At 39.4% G+C, this 21,697-nt stretch overlaps 1 protein-coding gene across 11 annotated transcripts in view; it reads right to left on the bottom strand.

The window, feature by feature from the left end:
- VPS13D (vacuolar protein sorting 13 homolog D) overlaps positions 1-21,697 on the bottom strand; it is a 240,856-nt gene that overhangs the window by 184,703 nt on the left and 34,456 nt on the right. For all 11 annotated transcript variants that reach the window (XM_034671220.1, XM_034671222.1, XM_034671224.1 and 8 more), the window contains 6 exons: positions 21,339-21,490; positions 17,394-18,425; positions 14,033-14,123; positions 12,364-12,490; positions 10,339-10,519; positions 895-1,077 (listed from right to left, as the gene is read on the bottom strand). In XM_034671220.1, coding sequence (XP_034527111.1) covers positions 895-1,077; positions 10,339-10,519; positions 12,364-12,490; positions 14,033-14,123; positions 17,394-18,425; positions 21,339-21,490 — 1,766 coding nt within the window. The remainder of the gene's footprint in view (positions 1-894; positions 1,078-10,338; positions 10,520-12,363; positions 12,491-14,032; positions 14,124-17,393; positions 18,426-21,338; positions 21,491-21,697) is intronic.

The raw sequence follows: 21,697 nt of genomic DNA, 5'->3' as shown, positions 1-21,697 counted from the left end.
GAAACCAGATACCCCCTTAGGTTGCTGAGGAGGGGGGAAAAAAGGACAAATATGTAAAGAGCTTAGCACTGGCTGATATATATGAAGCATCCAACGAATGCTGGCTATTTATAGCTATTATTGCCAGTCATAAGAGCTCATAATGAAATGTTATGTACCTCCTCCTTCAAAGGCTCTCTCCCTATATTATTAGCTATTAGACTAAAGACGGGCATAACTAGCTGGGAATCTTAGTAAATCAATTTGTTCTTAATTAGCAGATAAACTGCAAAGCTGCCACGAAAACCAGCAAGGTTCCATTAAAACACACACCTAGAACAACAAGACCCTGTCCCAAGTTCCAGCAGCGTTAGTCTCGTGGACTGCAGAAATGGGTGGGAGGGGCTCGTGAGACCACCTCCCGCACGAAGGCTGCAATCTACTACATGAATGTAAAATGAAAGCAACAATCTTCAGCGCAGTTACCTCGAAACGTTGCCATAAGAAATATATAAGTACTAAAGTTGTTTTAAACTGTAGAGCCACACACTGTACAAAATTTTATTATGAAGATATGAACGGCTTCAGATAAACTATGGGCCAAATCCCATCCTCTGAAAAAAGGCAGGTCATGTAAAAAGTTGATCATTTTATAAGGTCAGCCTGTGAGAAAAGCATTATACAGACAGAAGGTTGGTTCTGTCGGTTGTTTGCATACAACAGGTAAAAGTTATAATTTACACTATCTCTATTAAAAGGTTAACTGAAATGTCGATAAAATGTCAAAAAAAATCACTCAAGCCGCACACACCACAAAAGTAACAGCAGTTACAAGTAATCTTGCGGCAACAGGTGAAATCTTCAACCGGCGCTCAAACAGGTGGACTGAAAACGTAATGGATGTTGACTGCTCACCTTATCTTGTAAGGAAAAGGTCCCAGGAAAACCAGCAAAGAGAAACTTATTCTTGACCTTCAACTTCCCCAAATTTGCTACAATCAGATTATTTGATCTGGAACTTTCAGGGATAAGGAGAACAGGAGCACCCGCCTCAATATCCAGGAGAACCCGTGAACAGCGCTGTGCTTGATCTCTCACCTGAAACAGGAAGAAAAACTAATTCAGAGGCCCAATCAACGCCTGAATTTTACAACCAAATAGCTTCCAGTTCCCAAAAGTTCCCAAAATTCATAATTCTAAAACAAGTAAAATCACACAGGGTATACGCTAGTAGCACCATGGAGTTACACTAGAACTCGATAACAAGATAATGGCAAACCCCCAAATATGGAAAGTAGACTACACACTTAATAACCCAAGGGTCAAAGAAGAAATCACAAGGGAAACAGAAAGATATTTTGGCCTAACCGATAAGGAAAATGTAGCATAGTCAATTTTGCGGGACACACTTAAAACAGTACATAATGAAAAATATATAGCATAGTATTGAATGTTTATTTTATATAAAAGAATAAAGATTAAAAATAGGGATCTAAGTGTAAGAAGCGAGAAAAAGCAAAAGCAAAATGAACGAAAGTACGTAGAAGAAAAAAAATAATATAAACCAGAAATCAGTTATTTAGAAAACAGATAATTTTTAAAAGTCAATTAAACATTTATACAACACAATACCCAATACCACAGAACATACATTCTTTCCAAGTGTAGCTGGCACACTCATTGAGAACATGCCTGGGCCATAACACAGGCCTCAATAAGTTTATTATTTGAAAAGACTGATTCTAGCTATATGAATCAAGAAAACAGGAAGAAAACAAAAATTGTCACTATCAGGAAGGAGTGAGGGACATTGCTACAGAACTTACAAAAATTTTTTTTAAAGATTTTATTTACCCACTTGAGAGAGAGAGGGAAAGGGAGAGAGCAGGAATGAGTGGGCGGGGCAGAGAGGGAGGGAGAAGCAGACACCCCGCTGAGCAGGAAGCCCAATGTGGGGCTCCATCCCAGGACCCCAGGATCATGACCTGAGCTGAAGGCAGACGCTTAGCCAATGGAGCCACTCAGGCGCCCCCAGGACTTACAAATATTAAAAAGATAAGGGAACCTTTGAACTACTTCATGCCAACAAACTGACAATTTAGAGGAAGTGGAGAGATCCCTTAAAAAACACATGCACAAACTATCTATGGCAAACATCATATTTACAGAATGTTTCCCCCTAAGATAAGGAAAAGGCAAGGCTCTCACCACTTCTATTCAACATTATGCTGAAGTCCTAGTCTGTGCAAAAAGACCTACAGGTTGGAAAGGAAAAAATATAACTCCCTTATTCCAGGCAACACAATCACCTATGTAGAAAATCCTAAAGAATCAAAAGGAACTAGGATAAGTTTAGCAAGGTTGAAGAGTAAGAGGTCAACATGTCAATATATGAAAGTTAATTATATTTCTCACACTTAAACAATTGGACATTGCAATTTTTTAAAAAGTTGGTATCATTTGTCACTGGGTGTTATACGCAACTAATGAAGCATCAAACTTTACATCGGAATCTGGGGATGTACTGTATGGTGATTAACACAATATAATAAAATAAAATTTAAAAAAAAAAAAAAAGTTGGTATCATTTGTAACAGCATACAAAATTTCAAATACCTAAGGATCAATTTAACAAAAGATGTGTAAGACCAGAACACCCAAAACTACAACAGAGTACTGAGAGAAACTGAAGTCCTACTTAAATGGAGAGATACACCATACTCGAGGATCCAAAGCCTCAATATTATTAAGATGTTGATTCTCCAGATACATAAATTCAGTGCAATTTCAATCAAAATCCCAGCAGATTTTACTGTAGAAAGACAAGCTGATTCTATAATTTGTACGGAAAAGCAAAGGTCCTGAAGTAGCCAAAACAACTTTGAAAAAGAACAAAGTTGGAGGACTTACACTACCCAATTTCAACACACAATAGAAAGCGGCAGTAGTTAAGACAAGACCGTATTGGCATACAATCAAATATAAATCAATGGAACAGAATAGAAAGTGAAGAAATACACACATGCCTATATGGTCAACAGATGTGTCAAGATAATACAACGGGAAATGAACAGTCTAGATATGTATATGGGGAAAAAAACCAACTCAGCCCTACATAAAAATTAACTCAAGGGCACCTGGATGGCTCAGCTCAATCAGTAGAGCATGCAACTCTTGATCTCAGGGTTGTGAGTTCAAGCCCCACACTGGGTGTAGAGATTACTTTAAAAAATAAAAATCTTTAAAAATAATTAACTCAAAATGGAAGAGATCTAAAATTATAAAACTTCGAATAGAGGGCACAGGAGAAAATTTTCGCCACCTAGTGGTGGACAAAGATTCCTTTGACAAAACACAAACAGAACCATAAAAGAAAAAAATTGGACTTCATCAAAATGAAAAACTTCTGCTTTTCAAAGAATAGTGTTAGGAAATAGGGAAGAAAGCCACAGACTGGTAGAAAATATTCACAGCACATTTATCAAAGGGCTTGCATCCAGAGTATACAAAGAAAGAATATCAATTCTACACAAACTCTTCTGGAAATAGAAAAGGGAACACTTAGAATTCATTCCATAGGGACAGCACTGTCCTGTTACCAAAACCAGAAAAGGCATTATTTTCTATTCCAGAAAAGACAACTACAAACTAATATCTCTCAGGAACACAGATACAAAAATCCATACCAAATCAAGAAAACTGTAAAAATATCCACAGACAGTACGTAAGTGAGTGAACATGGCTGTGTTCCAATAAAACCTTATGTGCGTGTGTGTAGGCGTATATTCTCACAGGCCATAGTCTGCCAACCCCAAGAATAAATGAATGCTTTTCCCCATGATTGGACACAGGGTGAGGATGTCTGTTCTTACCCCTTCTATGCAACATTGTAATGGAAGTCTTATCAGTGTAGTAAGGGAAGAAAAAGAGATGAAGGGCATACAGATTGAATAGGAAAAAGTAAATCTCTGTTGACAGACAACATGATCATCTATGTAAAAAATCCTAAAGAATCTCCAAAAAGTAACTGGAACTGGTAAGAATATCTAGCAAAGTTGCAGGGTGCAAGGTCAGTGTATAAAAATCAATTGTATCTCTATGTACAGTCTACAGAGAATTGGAAATCGAATTTTCAAAATATCACTTATAACAGCATCAAAAATATATAATGTCTAGGGATCAATTTAACAAAAGATGAAGACCAGTACACTCAAAACTACAAACACTGCTGAGAGAAACTGAAGACCTAGATAAATGGAGAAATATGCCACACTCAGACAAAAGACGCAATAGTACGAAGATGTCAATTCTCCAAAAGTTGACCTACAGATTCAACACAATCCCAATCAAAATCTCAGCAGGCTTAATTGTAGAAACTGACAAGCTGATTCTAAAATCTACAAGAAAAAGCGAAGAATCTAGAATAGCAAAAACAATTTTTTAAACTTTTTTTTTAATGATTTTTTTTTAAAGATTTTATTTATTTATTTGACAGACAGCCAGCGAGAGAGGGAATACAGGCAGGGGGAGTGGGAGAGGAAGAAGCAGGCTTCCAGCAGAGGAGCCTGATGTGGGGCTCGATCCCAGGACCCTGGGATCACGCGCTGAGCCGAAGGCAGATGCTTAATGACTGAGCCACCCAGGCACCCCCTGATTTTTGTTTTTTTTAAAAGGAGGCCCCATGCCCAATGTGGAGCCCCAACTCACAACACGGAGACCAAGAGTTGCATGCTGTACCGACTGAGCCAGCCAGGAGCCCCCTTCCAGAACAATTCTGAAGACAGTTCCTTATAAAGTTAACCACACAGTTACCACATGATGCAGCAATTCCTCTCTTAGGTATTTACATAACAGAAATGAAAACATACGTCCACACGAAGATTTGAACACAAATGTTCACAGTAGTCTTATTCATAATAGCCAAAAACTTGAAACTACCCAAATGAACATAAAGTAGGTAAATGGATAAACAAATTGTATTACATTCAACAAATAAAATACTACTCAGCAATAAAAAGAAATCACACGGCTGCTACTTCCAACAATATGGATGGAGCTCAAGAGCATTATGCTAAGTGAAAAAAAGCCAGACACAACTATGCTGTATGATTTCATTTATAGAAAATTCTAAAAAAAAAAAAAAAAAAAATGGCTAAACTGTTCTGATGGAAAACAGACCAAAGGCTGCCAGGACACAGGGATTAGGAGACTTTGCCTAGGGAAGCGAGGAAACTTTGTGAATAACAGAAATGTTCTAAAAATCTGGATGTGACTGGGGTTACAAGACTATACAATTGTTAAAACTCATTGAACTGTATTCTTAAAATTGCTTAATTTTACTGTAAGCAAATAATACCACGACAAAGGGGACAAAAAGTATAATACACTAATATAATGAAATGCTTCTCATATATTATTCAGTGAAAAATACAGATTACAAAAGTGAAAACAAGACAGTCTAAATTTTCTACTTATTCACATTTTTATTGATTTTTTTTGTTACCTATAAAAAACATTTCTTTTTAAAAAGAAAAAATACAGCCTTTATAGTATAAAAAAGCTCTTCTTTCTTTGGTGTTAAGCACGTAAGTCAGGAGAATTTACAACACAATAAATAGCATGTTCACTTCCTAACTGTAGTAGATGATTTGTTGGTATTGTCTATCAATCCGTGACTACTGCACCTTTGCTTTGTTCTTTGAGTAAACTTCAGATTTACAAATTAACTCATATTCACTGTAGTAAACTTAGAAGGGAAAAACAAGCAAATAGAAGAAATCTGATATCACGCATAACCTCACATTCAGAGATAAAGACTGTTAGCATTTTGGCAGGTTAGTGGAGGCACTCAGAATGGGAGCTCTGAAGCCTGAGTAGAATCCCCACCCTGGCCACTCAGAAGCTTGGAAAGCCTGGGTAACATGTTAGGTCTCTGGGTCTCACTTTCCTTACCTGTTAAAATGGGAGGAATCATAGGCCCTACCTCCAAGAGCTGTTGTAAGGACAAAATGATACCACCCACCTGTGGCACGCAGAAGCAATCGTCTAGTAGCATACAATTCTATTTTATAAAGTTCAATGTATTAAGGGGCAGATTCAAAACTAATACACCAACACCGCATAGCTCTTAGTTTTCTAACATGCCTTTACAGTTACATGTTACATGCTTCCCCATTAAGAGAAAAGCTGAATCATGAGTCAGCCAGAGTTCCAGACAAGCAGAGTTAGGGTTACTGTTTCCTCACTGATAAAATGGCAATAATGCACTTGCCCACCACTCCCTCACTGGCTATAATCGTAACTAATTATATTTTTTCCTGGGTTATATCATCTCACTAAAACATGAGCTCCATTAAGGCAATGACCTTGTCTTTCTTGTTTTCCATGATGTTCCTATCACCTGGCAGACTGTATGATAGATCATTTGTCAATGAAGATTCACTAAATAATTCACAGAAATGAACAAACAAGGTTGTCATAAGGATCAAATGAGATAAAATATGGGAAAGCACTCTGAAAACTCCAAAGCATCATTAAAATATTATTAAGCAAATGTACAGCATACTTATTTTTGTATCTCCAGTTTCCTCCAATAACTGAGTCAAAAGAAGAACAGCAAGAAAAATAACTCGCTGCTGGTGAAACACCTTATACTGGCAACACCCAGACTTCCGATTCTTGTACCAAGATTTCAAAACTGCAATACCACATCTTAGCTCCACCAAAAATCTGCACTCCCAGTTGCTCAGTGAATAAAGAAGTTTAACAAATAAAAGAAACAACATGTAAAGCAGAAGACAGAGGAAAACAATATCACACTTTTGGGATAAAAAATAAATTCGTATTTGGCCCAATCGAGGTACATGATGCTCTTATAATTTCAAACATCAAGATTAAAAAGAAACGTCAAGTCCTACTGGATCATTATTTACAGACACCGGAAAATACAGGAATAAAAATTCAGGTACAAGTCAAAGATAGAGGATACCACCTGCCACCAGGAGAAAGGTATTTAAATTTCAAAATAGCCTCAATTTTACCAGCAAATAAAAGTAGGTCTTTAGCTCTCTCCATAAATCTTAGTAATGCAAAATCTTAAACCTACATAATACAAATAGCTAGGATTAAAGACCTTGAGAAGATCAGCTTTTCTTCGGCGCCCACACACTTAGCACTGTTCAAAACAGGTCATCCCTTTACCGTCTACTTGTCTTACCTAACTTGATATACCAAAAACTTTAAAGACTCCTGTTTAATTTCTGCTTAACCCAGGAAATTAAACCCAATTACACACTAATGCACACTGTCTCATTTCCTATCCCGAGTGATTCCTTAACACTGCTGCTTAAACCACACAGGTGACAATAATCATTTTAAGGGTACATAATTCTAACAGACAACATTTATTAAAAGTATTCAATTGAGAGTCACAAAAATGTTCATCACTTTGACCAAACAATATCGTTTATAGGATTCAATATTATAAAAATAACTCAAAAAATGAAAGAAAAAAAAACTAGGTACACGATGCTATTCATAGAAGCATTACTCATAAGAAGGAATGAGAATGAAAAACTGGAAGCAATTTAAATGTTAAAAAACAAGGAAATGGTTAAGTAAACTGACTTGATGGATTATACAGTTATTAAATAGGATCGCTATGAAAAATGCAAAGCAAAATGGAAAGAGATTATGAAAAAAGGTTAACATGATGGCTTTCAAAAATGTATGCATAAAATTAACACACTTTACATTATATTACTGTATGTACTGTATGCTATTTCTCGATTTAAATGTTTTTATTTTAAAGTATAGGTAGGTGGAATTAAATTGTTTTTCCATTATTTTAAAAATAAGAAGTAAAAATAAAATAAAAGGCAGAAGTAGACCATAAATGTAATAATGACATTTTACACCATTATTGGCCCAAAATAAAAAGGTTAACAATATGAGTGTTGGATATGAATTAGAGGATATGAATTCATACAAGGATATGAATTAAAAGGAATTCTTACACATTGCCAATGGGAATGTATAATGGTCTGGGGAAAACAATCTGGCACTACTATCTTGTGAAGATAAACACGTGCATACCCCATGGCCCCGAAATCCTGCTTGGAGAAACTCTCACACGTGTGCACTAAGAGACATAGTACACAAGAGCAAAACACTGGAAACAACCAAATGTTCAACCGGAAAATGGATAAATCTGTGCTACACGCAATGAACTACAACAGTGAAATTAAATGAAAGGCAATCACATGTAACAAAATGAATGTATCTAACTAAATGAAAATTAAAAAAAAGTAACAGAACATTAAACACAGCTTAATACCATTTTTGTAAAGATCAAAACAAATGAAATAAGATATTATATATATATTTTTTAAGGGACCACAAGACCCACAAATCAGATCAGTTACCTAAGGAGCTGACAGGAATGAGAAGAGGAAGGAACATATGTGGCAGCATTAGCCATGTTTGAATTTTTATTTACTTCCTGACTGCTCATTTTACTATCATACTTCAAAACTGACATGCTACAGATATTCTTTTGTATGTGTCAAATAATAAATTATTTTAAAAGTTTCTAAAGAGAAAAGAAAAGGTTATATACTCTATGAATACAACCATGGAAACATGCATAGGGAGAAATTTAAAAAACAATGAAAACAAATTAAAATATACCCGGGGTACTAGGACACTGATAAGATTGATCCTTTTTTCCCACATTCCCTATAATTTGACTGTGCTTTTATATATAGATATAAATATAGATATAGATTTTTTTTTAACTAAGTTAGGCTCCACACCCAGTGTAGAGCCCAACACAGGCCTTGAACTCACAGCCCTGAGATCAGGACCTGAGCTGAGATAAAGAGTTGGAGGCTTAACCAACTGAGCCACCCAGGCACCCCTGTGCTTTTATATTTTTTAAAAAATATATTCTCTCAAAGATACACAGGAAACTGGTAACACTGATTATTTCCAGGGAGAGAAACTGGGTGGTTGAGGAAAAGTAACTGAGAAGGAGACTTTTCTCCAAATGTCCTTTTACTTTGATTCTACACTAATCGATATGTAACATATTCAAGACATTTAAATGAAATTGAACTTTTTAAATGTTGTCACTATAAAGACAGTATCTATTTATTTAATTATAATCTTTTACCTAATGAAGCTTAAAAATAAGTGAGTTTTGGGGCGCCTGGGTGGCACAGCGGTTAAGCATCTGCCTTCGGCTCAGGGCGTGATCCCCGCATTGTGGGATCGAGCCCCACATCAGGCTCCTCTGCTATGAGCCTGCTTCTTCCTCTCCCACTCCCCCTGCTCGTGTTCCCTCTCTCGCTGGCTGTCTCTATCTCTGTCAAATAAACAAAAATAAAATCTTAAAAAAAAAAAAAAAAAAAAAAGTGAGTTTTACAAAGGACTGCCCTGTAAATGTCTTCTGTGGTTCCCAGACCCTGTGCCAAGACACCACAAGACGCTGCCACGCACGTGCGTGCTGCCAGGACAGTTCAAATTTCTGAGGCAAACATCATCTGTTGGACACTGCACGTACTAGACTGAGGTAGTTCACGTTCACTGTTAGACCATGCTACACTCCTTTCGATGATGTCTCGTCTTCGCGACACTGGGTCTTTGGCAGTTGCTGTGATAATGGGCCATGAGACAATGAATGAGGGCTGCCGTGTCCAGCCTGGCCCTAAGTCTGAGAAGCTGTAAGGTGCCCAAGGGGCACTTACACCCCTGCTAGCAAGTAATTTATTTACAAACGAAAATAAAAATATTAGTCTTTCACTTATGTGTTATTTTTTTAAACAGCTACTGAGTCATTAGGAAATGTTTAGGTACTTGTTTAGACTTAACTATTTTTTAAATGGAAAGACCATTAGGTGTGTCCTTTTGCTGAGGATGTGCCATGGAAATATATCCAAAACATTAAGAGAACCATGAACAAAGAAGTTGGGAACCGCCGATCTATTTGGAAAAAACTCTCTTTATATAATTGATATGTTCCTTGGAAACACTTTTCAAGAGAAGTATCTCCACTAAAGTACTAAAAGGGACCAGAAGTCTTAAGCGTTAGCCATAAATTCCGTTTATCTTCTTTAGAGGAGGCTAAAGCTAAACCTTACAGGTCATTAAAACAGGACACAATGAAGAAGGAATGTAAGCTCTCCAATCACAATAAGACTTCTGTAGAGAACTGGCTACATGGAGGACACTAGTAAGCATAAAATTACCTAAAGTCCTTTCCTTTTTGCAGTGAAATTTTCCAGACTTCTCTCTAGAGGCTTAAAAGTTCTATTGATCAGTCAAACTGGAAAAGCAACTTGGGGAAATGAGCCTTCCTACCGTCTGCCCCTCGATAGCTGCTCGCTGGCGCCCTAAGACGTCTTGCAGCTGAGTGAAGTGCTGAATGAAGGCCACCACCTCGGCCTGAAAGCGCTGCGTGTGCACATACTGCACGGAGGCCATCTGGAGGCTCACTCGGATGTCATGTTCTCTCCGGAGCAGAGGGTCAGGCCGGCCGTATCTGGGAGGAAGCGCAGAAGTGTGACTTGGCAGCCAGATATAAGGCAGTATTGGAAGAAAACAGGCTCGTTTAGGGGTTTCCCCTAGAAAACAGCTTTAACTATTAAAATGCCAATCTGCAATCAGGTTTCACAAAGCAAACTCCAATAATCACTCCTTTTCTAAGCTGCAGCAATGTGCCGAGGCTGTGAAATCAAAGTCTGGGGTGATGGCCATGGCTGTGAACAGGTGGGCAGCCCTGGCACTAGACTCACTCTTGATTCTAGAACTCACTCAGAAGCCACCTGTGGCTCACACCTTTCATCAGGGCTTTTTCCCTGCCTTTAGGGAAAAGTGATTCTTCCCACTCAAAGACTGTAATATGGACTCAAAAGATAAAAAATAAGTCCATGAAACAATGGGTAAAGAACAGTAGGCAACACAATCAATGTTTCTGGGGAAAACTGTCTCCTGGAGGCAGGAAGACATCTTCATTTTACTTCAGTGAAATGTAGGCCAGAGAGGTTCAGCATTTATATTCCAAGACAAATTAGAAAACTTTTATGAATAGTTTTCAATTTAAAAGACATGGCATCATAATAATAAATTATACGGGACACAGTCACAAGGGAAAGAAACCCACATCTGCTTAAGCACCTATTTTGTGTCAGGCAGACAGTTAGGACTTTTATATTAATTATCTGATTTATCATAAAATTACACCACTGTGGTAGGTAATAATATAAACACGTCAATCTACATTCTCAGTAGAGTATGATATACTTCCCCTGAAAATGAAAAAAAAGTTCTCAGACATCTTTGGGGACAGTTTTTCTCACCTCTAGTTAAACATTAGAATCACCTAAACAAATATAAAAAACAACAACAACAACAACAACAACTGAGCACTCCCATAGAACCGAGTATTTGGGGGGGCAGAGCTGGATATCCATACTTTCTAACAGCTCCCCAAAATGTTGAAAACCCACCATTTTAAGCTTTCAGCCTTCAGAAGACACCATTCTTTAAAAATTACATAGATCTAAAAATGCCTTCTAAATTCTAAAAATGAAAAGATTCGATATAGATTGTCTTTATAGAGGAAAAAAATGCGTAATATAATTTAACAACCATATCTTCAACAACATTTTCAGGCTGAAATCATCCCAGAACGTTGCGAGCTAGATGGAGACCAACCTAACTTCACTCCTTCAATATTTAGATAGAAAAACTGATTCATGGAGATTAAGTGACTTGCCTACGGTCACAAAACAAGTCAGCATGAAGCCGGCATGAGAGCCCAGGCTTTTTAATAATCACAATTATTTGGGGGCACCTGGCTGGCTCAGTCGGTGGAGTGTACGACTCTTATCTCAGGGTTGTGAGTTCAAGCCCCATGTTGGGTGTAGAGATTACGTAAAAAAAACTTTAAAAAAATATTTCATGGGGCGCCTGGGTGGCTCAGTCATTAAACGTCTGCCGTCGGCTCAGGGCGTGATCCCAGAGTCCTGGGATCGAGCCCCACATCAGGTTCCCTGCTGCGCTGGGAGCCTGCTTCTTCCTCTCCCACTCCCCCTGCTTGCGTTCCCTCTCTCGCTGGCTGTCTCTCTCTCTCTGTCAAATAAATAAATAAATAAAATCTTTAAAAAAAATTATTTCAATCACACACCATCTGTTTATGAAGACTGAGCAGCCCGCTTCAATACAGATCAGTTTTACTATAAATCAGGATTCCCTGTAACTAGATCATATCAATTTTACCTAAGAAGGTAAAATTTTTTTAAACTTTTATTGTTTAACCAACAAAAAGTTGATATAGCAAGCGAGTATGATGCAATGTGAAATGAGAAAAACTGATATTTTTACTTAAAAGTCTGGAAGATGAGTGCTTCTTCCCCACTGGTAGTGAACCGCTCTCTGTAGAATTCTCCGTGGGCTGTGAGGTCACTCAGGGACAGGCTCCCGATGCTTCCCTGTAAGGCCAGGTCTCCATCTAGGGATGTTAAAATTAGAACACATTCTTATGTATCTTTTTTCGTCCTACACCTTAAATATGTCTGGCACAAAAAATGATATACACATGCCTCAGACTTTTCACTATTTAATCAAATTAAATGTCAAAGGCAAATTTTCATATTCCAATACACCCACCAAAAACATTTTCCACATTGTTTCAAACAATCTCAGTGCAAAAGTCCAAGGGGGGGGGTTGAAACAATACAGCAATATCATACTTTAACCTTTAGAAGGGGAAAGAAATTAAATTAAATGCATACACAAATTAAAGGATAAAACATTTCTAAAAACAGACAAAATGGGATCCTTTCGGAGATTAAGACCACTAATTAGGATTAGTGAAATAACAAAAGGTCTCTTAATTGTACTATGGATAAAAGAATAAAGGAGAAGTGTCAGAGATATGTCAGGTATTCAGGCAACATTAAGTGGGTGTTAGTGTGATTCAATAAAAAAGTGCAATTAATGAGACAGACGCTGGAGACAAATTTAAAACTACTCCGGTATTACAAGAGTGAAACCCCTTGAAGGTGGAAAAGAACAAAGAAGGATGTTAAAACATGTGCACGTGGGATGTGAACCTCTGATGAATCATTCTTTACATGGTATGGATATTAAAAAGCGATACTGCAAACTGTTGCTTCCATAAAACAAGTTTTATCGTAACTAGTACACAAAGCAATGACTTGGGTGTTTATATTCGCCATGCTAGTTCAGCTCTCAATGAATTGAAGACATATTTGTAGCTGACCCTTAATGTCATCTAACAAAAATACCCAAACTTCTCCCAATTTTAAAGACCTATCTCTTTCAGCTTTTATAATTAATCTAATTTATATCAGGCATGAAATCTCAATTTCAGATCATTTCTTCCCCAAAAGATAGTCTTACTACAGAGTCAACATTTGAGCTGTGATCTTCCATTATTTCATTATCTGTTCCTTAAGGAAGGAACAGTGCTTTGTTCACACTTTATAAACCTCTCCTATTTAGAACTTGATGTAGCTAATCACTTGTGTTCAACTAACAACTTCAACCTACAGGGTCCCAATAGAAAGAATGTCAGCTTTGTGACATCCTCCCGCCTAAAATCACGCCCCCTACTGGTGGCTCCCCCATCACGGCAATAGAGTGAACATACACCCTAGTTTCCCAGGTATTATAATTATTAATAAAGTCCCCTTTCACTCTCAAAATGTCCCAATTTGGACAAAAAATTATACAGTCACCCTAGACAGAATTTGTTAAAAACACAGGGCCCCATCCCAACCTAATGAATCATATTTTGGGATGGGGCGGGCAGGGGGAGACAGACACATACATTTTTAACAAGCTGGCCACATAATTCTGACCCATAAGCCAGTATTTGGGAAACACCACCACCAAAAATGGGCAGACCAAGAACCACAACCTAAGCCACTGATCCCTCACCTTACTTCGCATGTGAAGACAATTAGATTTGTGAGCAGGACGTTCAAATTCTTACCAGATCTTGCAAGTTTGGTTTCTCCCCACTTACCAATCATTTCCAGGTGTGCCACTAATTTGGACACACTCGCTTTAGCAAGCTCACTGGTGGTCTTATTCAGCACGAGAGAGAGCGAATGAACCTAAGAACGTGGGAGATAAAGCAAGGCAGATCTTACTGGGGGAGAAAAGGCATGTGTCAGGCAAACAGCAGAACCTGATCGAGGAAGATACAGAAAGGCTCAGGAAACATGAAGGTAACGCTTTTGTGGATGCCAATTTCATTTTAGCTTTCTTTATCAGTCACACATAATCTGAGGAGAGAGCTGAGGAGAAAGGGGCTCGACCGGACAACCTAAAACCCAGGGCCTGTGGTGGCATCTCTGTGCTCACCTCGTCTATACTTGGTGAGTGAAATGTGTTACATTATAAAACAATTTTTCTCATTTTTGCATTTGTTTTCGTATTGTACTATTCGGTAACCACTCATAGAGATTTACTAAGTCCTACCCTAAGAAATCTGTCTAAGCAAAATGATAAATATGATTTAGAATCCTGTTTAATGACTCAACAAATATTTAATAAAAGCCTCTGCGACCAACTGGGACTTCGCCTAGGAGCCACAAAGATTTTCTTTTCAAGGGACAAGCAGAAATAGAAGAATGCCAAAATCCTGTATCTTAGGAACCACATTCCTCGAAACAAATAAATCCTGTATCATAACACTGTCATTTCAAATATTCAAGGGACTTCTATATCTAGGATGTGTTGAGACAAGTACCTTAGCTTCATCACTAGAGATAAGATTTCCGTTGGGGGGAAGGAAGGAGAGAGGAAAAGACGGAACTCAATTCACATTCACTGCGTTCAAGTGCCAGACTCACCCTGCATCTTCAGGGCCTGCCACTAAGCAGGTGCTCAGTAAAAGTTTGATGATGAATGATAAAGAGGAAAAAAGATGGGGGAAGAAGGAAAAAAAATAACAGGAAGAAAGGAAGAAGGAGGAACATTTGTAGAGAAAGGCAGAGAAAAAAAGAAGGGGATTATTCTAGGTGCAGTGGACTTGGAGGCTGCAGAAAGCTTACTAACACAGACACAGGGTCTCCAGGAAATGAGATTATCGTGAAGGAGGGAAACAGAAAGCCTCTAGTCACTTAATCACCCAAACAACAAACAAATATAGTGGGGCTAAAAATGCTTTGATTGGAGGGATCCAGCTGTCACCACCTGACCCCACTCTTAGCATGAATCCTAGTGTCACTAAAAGTGGGACAACCAGATGCTACATATCCTCCAGCCTGACGCAACAGGAAGCACCCAGAGCGACCTATGAAGTGTTCGCAAAGAGTTGAACCTGAATCTGAGGAGCTAACTTCATTCCTAAAATGAGAAGATCAAAGAAGTCAAGTGGCACCAAATGGAAACCAAAAGACAAATCCAGAATGTGGGACACTCTACAGGACACTACCCCGGTTTCTATAAGCCAATGCCATGGGGGGGGGGAGTAAAGACTGATCTTCTTTCATTAACAGAGATTTAGGAGATAGGACAACAAATGTAACATGTGAACTTTATCTGAACTCCCATTCAAAAGCATCACATGTCATTTTTTTTTAATTCTCCCCCTTTTGTAGACGAAGCAAAGTATTCCAATGAATTGCAGAGATCACAGGGAAGACATGAAGTTTCTTAACCATTCATTTCTCTGTAATTCACCAGTAAAAGGGCTACTCTGAGATAATCAGAAAGATCTGATCATGGACTAGTGAGTGTTACAGAGCACCAAGAAATTCTCATTAATTTAGTTAGATGTGGTTAGGTAAGAACATGTCCACATTTTTTAGAAATGAATACCAAAGCATGAAGAGGTAAAATGATAGATCTGGAATTTGCTTTAAAATACTTCGCTAAAAAGAAAAAACGAATAAAGTAAATGTGATGAATCTTAAAGGAATAAAGTCAAGGGAAGTTCATTCAACTATTCATGTGATGTCTGAAAATGTTCACAATAAAAATGTTTTCAAAAATTCTAAAACAACCCATTGCCAAGGGCCACTATCCAGCATTGTTCTCTTGTGAAGCCAGCTCCCTCTATCTGTGCAAAGCCCCCTGGAGCACTTCCACGCCCAACACCAAAGGGTTCCTGAGGCCGTGCATTACGGGCACCAGAAGACGAAAGTCACAGCTACAAACACATCAAGTGCAAAACAATGACAGAAGCCTCTCCAGCTGCCATTCCTCTGGCTAAGCAAGGTGCCGGAGGTCTCAGTGCTGCGATGGCACTCATCCACAGACACTGTGCAGGAGAGGTGATACTGGTTCAGGCCCAACTCTGTCCCGAAAGCTCTTCCATTTCTAGAGGAATGCAGCCTCCCACCAGCTAAGGTAAGAAGACAGCGACTGGATTAAACATGATTCTCCTCCCTGACCGCTCCCCAGCAGCCAGCGCCAGTCCGCATTTGCTACGATGAGTAGATGAAGACCTTCACCCTCCAGGCACAGATGGCATCAGCCACTGCAGGGGCCCCGGGCTCTGGATGGTGCTAGCTCCGAGGACGTGACCCCAAATGGTCGACTGAATTTACCTGCTTATACATCTTCCCGTGCTAGCACACAGAGCAGAATAACCTTAAACTCAAACACTATCTTTTGTATGTATTTTTAAACATCTACAATAGGAGTACCAAGGACAAGTTATAAGTCTAGTAATCCACATAATAGCAAAACTATACAAGTTATCGTTCACTGAATGCTCACTTCATGCCATGCACTGTGCAAAGGACCCCACTGATGTAGTTATCTTCCCGAATCCTTGCAACATCCCGAAGATGGAGGCACCACTCAACACCCCCAGTTCATTGATGAGAAAATCGGGGGAGAAAAAAGTTAAAAACTGTGCCCAAGGTCACCCAGCCAGAGGTTACAGCAAAAGAGCCAGGATTCAAACCCAGGCAGTCTGACATAAGACTTCATTCTCAGTGGTTGTCCTGTTGCCTCAGTGAAAGCCAATAACGTTGTGAGCAAGCAGGGACAGAGGACCAAAGCCACATTCTAGGGTGGCTACTATGTACCAGACACTCGGCTAGGTGCTTTACACACATTATCTCACTTAGTTATCTTAACTAGTCGGATGACGAAAGACCAGCAACCTGAGGCTCCAACAAAATAAGGCATTCCACCAAACTGCACAACCCAAAGGAAAGACAGAACGCTACTTACACCATTTATTTTCCCTGCCTCCAGAGGGGATTTACGCTAAACCTTTTCTAAAATATTAACAGACATCCGAAAGACCAAATATAGCTCCCCTGTCGATAAGATCTATTTCCTAGGGTAAATGAACAATGACTGCATTTAAACAAACAAAGCAAAATTCATTCTTAGAACTTCACGGAGCCAAAAGGGAGTGATACCTTGAGATCCAGCTTGGTGTTAACTGGATCCTGAAGTTCAGACTCCAGGAGAGCACTTGATTCTGACTTCACATTTTGGAGAACGTCCTCAGGCAGTACCTTCATTGCGTGGTTGTCTGCAGTGGAGCCAATTCCAAAAAAATCTAGTATCACGACCCAGGTTTGCAGTGTGATCAGCACATCCAAGCAGTTAAAATCAACATCAATGTTCCGGTTAACTCGATTATAACTGGAAGAGAATTCTGGATGTTTCTTATCCACCAAGAATACATTGATATGTACCAAGGAATCATCAAATTTACTCTTTCCAGTAAGTATTTTGGGCTCATCCACGGTTGGAGAAGGGGGTGGGGTCAAGGGACAGTCCTTGTCTTGGACTTCCTTTTGCTTCTTCCGGGATGCCGAGGTGGGTCTCTGATAGAGCTGGAAGACGTTAGGAGCTTCTTCCATGTGGGAAGGGAGAGACCGAGGCATGTCAGGATACTCCACATTGGATACTGAAGGACAAGACTGAGAAAGATACTCTTTTTGTGCTAAACTAGATGGCTTAGGCGCTCCCCGAGACACCATTAGGTTCTTATATTTGGAATCTGGATTCTTCTCCAGTAAGTCTTCCATCAGCAGAGAGCGCAGGGCAATCTGAATAGATAAAGTCTGAGGATGGTCCTTACTGAATTCCACCTCAAAATCCTGAAACTTTAAGCTCACAAGACCCTGGGCCCCCAAAGTCAGATCTCCACTCAGCTGGACTTGAAGCTCTGATATACAAAAGTTGGCTTGAATCTGGGTAAAAGATTTGACTTCCTTCAGAGACAAGGACTTTTGAGAAGAGTTAGAAAGGCTGGAGTGGCTGAACAATCCATTCTCCTTCCTTTCAATGGAAGGTTCTCCACAGGTACTGAGGGAAGGCAGAGGAGAATTAGGGCAGGGTGAGGAGGTAGCACTGACTGGAAACTTATTCAGATCTTCACTATACACGAGATTGTCCAGCGTTTGTAAAACCTGCTCGTACACATGCTTTGCTAACACCACCTGTAGTCAAAAAGAAGAATTCAGTTATTCCACTACTATTATTAATTGCACTCAGATGCACTGCCCACAAATTTCCAGAGTTGATGTTTATGGGTTTTCCCACGATGTCACACATCAGTTGACAGCAGGGACTAGCCCTTCTGCTTCTTTTCTGTCCTTAACCTCCCACTGACCCTTGTCTACTGATGAGGCCCCTCCCCCTACCTCCCTCACAAAATAATCTTTACACAATCAATGTTCAGTAAGTACTGCTGACTGTAGGCCTGTATCAGTAAAATCACCCTTTCTAACCCCACAAAAACAACTGCAGAAATTGATGGGGATACTGCCAAAAGTCCAGTGTGGTGATACCATAGGACTGAGAAACAAGACTCATGGTTCTACAACTCGCCAATCATCACCAGTTAGCGTAATACCCTTGGTTCAGTTCAGCTAAACAAACAGAAAGTGTTTTGTAATGATAATGACAAGCCATGATCCCTTCTGTTTCCTCTCCCCTTGCTTTGTTTTTAATTATAACTTATTAAAAATATTTTCGCACACGTTTTTTATATACTTATAGGCAATTTTTTAACAGAGTAATTCCAAACAGATAGAAATGACAGAACTGGAAAGTGATTGTTTTACAGCCCCTAACGAACTAATGTATCCCATCAGAGTTCCTCTGTGGAATAAGCCCTTACGTGAAGGACTGCCAGGGAATTTTACAATGGACAGATCGGGTTCTCATCATCAATTTCAGCATCATGAATTTCAGCATCACTGACACAGAGACAACCAAGCATTATGTGCCTCCTGATATTAATGCAATATGACGTACACAGCACCACTGCTCAAGTGTTCTGGCCAAGAAAAAGAGAGCCTGCATCCAGTGAAACCTGTAGAGTTAAGGTACAGTTCACAGGAAATGTGGGAGAACGAGCTGAGTGACGCCATAAACAAACAGCCAAATCCAGAATGTGGGACAATCTACAGGGCAACTGACCTACTTCTTACGACACAGTAATAGGGTGGGGAAAGATGAGAGGGAAACTAAACCAGGACGCACATGATGCATGATGCAAACACAATGTACAGGGTCTCATTAGGATCCTGATTCAAACAAACCAAAAGTCAAAAGACATATTTTTCTAAAAAATCAAACTTGTCTCCGAAATCTAAAAATGGATTCAAATTTATTACAGTACCAAGGAATCCTCATTAGGACATGATAATACCATTGTATTTATGTAAGGAAATGCACGCAGACTGTAGAGATACATTCAAAATATATAGTAGTAAGAATGGTATGACTCTGGGATTTGCTTAAAATAGTTCACCAAAAGGGCTACCTAAGTGGCTCAGTTGGTTGAGCATCTGACTCTTGATTTCGGTTCAGGTCATGATCTCAGGGTTGTGAGATCAAGCCCCGCGTCAGGCTCTGCACTGGGCATGGAGCCTGCTTGAGATTCTCTCTCCTTCTCCCTCTTCTTCTTCCCCTTCTCGCCCCCACCCCCAAAAAAAAGAAGAGAGAGAGAGAAATGAGACAAATGTGGCAAAATATTGATAACTGCTAAATCTGAGCAATGGGTAGATGAGGTTCATGAAATTATTCCACTGTTTTGTATGTTTTAAATTTTTCATAATAAAATATTTTAAAATTATTAAGTTACTTGTTAAATAATAATGTAAAGAATTATTTACCATAATTTTTAGAAGATTTTCATCAAAAACCACAGTAAGTGAATGGCAACCATAAGAACAGGAAGTCAACATAATCCAACAGAATTCATGTTAGGTGCCATTATTAAGGTGAAAAAGTCACCCTAGTAGCCACTACTGGTAATACAAAAGTTTGGCCAAGACGGGAGAGGTTTGGGGAAAGTTCCCTCCCCCAGGGACCCATATCCAGGACCCACTGATGTCAAAAGGAGCACATGTTCTGTGAGCAGCACTACTGAAGTGCTCCAGGGCGGCTGGCAGACACAGCCTAGGGACCCATTACTGCCCAAGGCGAGGGTCCAGCGCCCTAAGATCCTACCTGTCCCTGCTGTTTTACAATGATATAATGATACGCTCTTTGCGCTCGTCCCTGTGAAAGCAGGAAGAATTACACCTTTGAAGGAAAAAGGTTGACAGCTGTATACACATATACTCCCCACACACAGAGGCATACTCACTACACACAAGCACACGCACGCACGCGCACACACACACGAAGTCCCTATACTGGCCCATTTCATTTCAAAGACGGCAAGACTAGTTCTCCGTTGAGAGGGTCTGTCAACAGCTCAAATAATCAGATTGTTTTACAGGCTGAACCAAGAACGTCAGAAGAGTGACAAGAACTATATCCTCCTGGGAAAGACAGGCTCTGACTTTTTTTTTTTTTTTTTAAAGATTTTATTTATTTATTTATTTGACAGAGATAGAGACAGCCAGCGAGAGAGGGAACACAAGCAGGAGGAGTGGGAGAAGGAAGAAGCAGGCTCATAGCAGAAGAGCCTGATGTGGGGCTCGATCCCACAACGCCGGGATCACGCCCTGAGCCGACGGCAGACGCTTAACCGCTCTGCCACCCAGGCGCCCCCAGGCTCTGACTTTTTAAGCAATAATTCTGCCTGTTTTTAAATGGCAACGGAACTAAAGATCTTCCTCCCCCCTCTGTAGAACTAACTCACTGTCCCTCCACATGAAGAGGGCCAACAGACTGACTGCCCAGCGATGAAATGACATGATGAAAAGGCTCCACATTCACGGAACAAGTTATCAACAGTAATAGGCAGTCACAATGTCTCTTTGAATTTACACATTTTCCTTCTAATATTTTATATACACAAATATATAACAAGATATGAACATATTAATATGATATAAATATAAAGTAAATACAGGACTTCAACGGCCCAGACATGAAAATCAACAGGTGCTTACCTGAACGGGGTTGACAAATTTCCCTTCAATCTTCATGATGCTAGAAGTTTCCAGGTCATCTGGACTAAGGGAGAAAGTCAATTCAGATTCTCTCTCTATAGGGATCTTCTCCAGTTTAAACTGAATGGTGGTGTTGTTCAAGATGTGAAAAGCTGGCATGACAGAGAGAAAATGACAGGTTGGAAATATTAATATTTACTGCATTGTTGCTGAAGTGTAGGGTATAGAAAATAGAGTCCGTGAGTTACCCTTAGACCCAAAGGGCAGAACAGCCTGGCACCTGGGGTCTCTGATTAAGCGCAAACTCATAGCAAGACCAATACCAAAACTCAGAGCAAACAGAGGTACAACATAAATTT

Source organism: Ailuropoda melanoleuca, chromosome 11 (genome assembly GCF_002007445.2).
Source record: "Ailuropoda melanoleuca isolate Jingjing chromosome 11, ASM200744v2, whole genome shotgun sequence".
In the NCBI taxonomy this organism is placed as follows: domain Eukaryota; kingdom Metazoa; phylum Chordata; class Mammalia; order Carnivora; family Ursidae; genus Ailuropoda; species Ailuropoda melanoleuca.
Note: the sequence above shows the minus strand (reverse complement) of the source record. Positions and strands in the feature narration are given on the sequence as shown.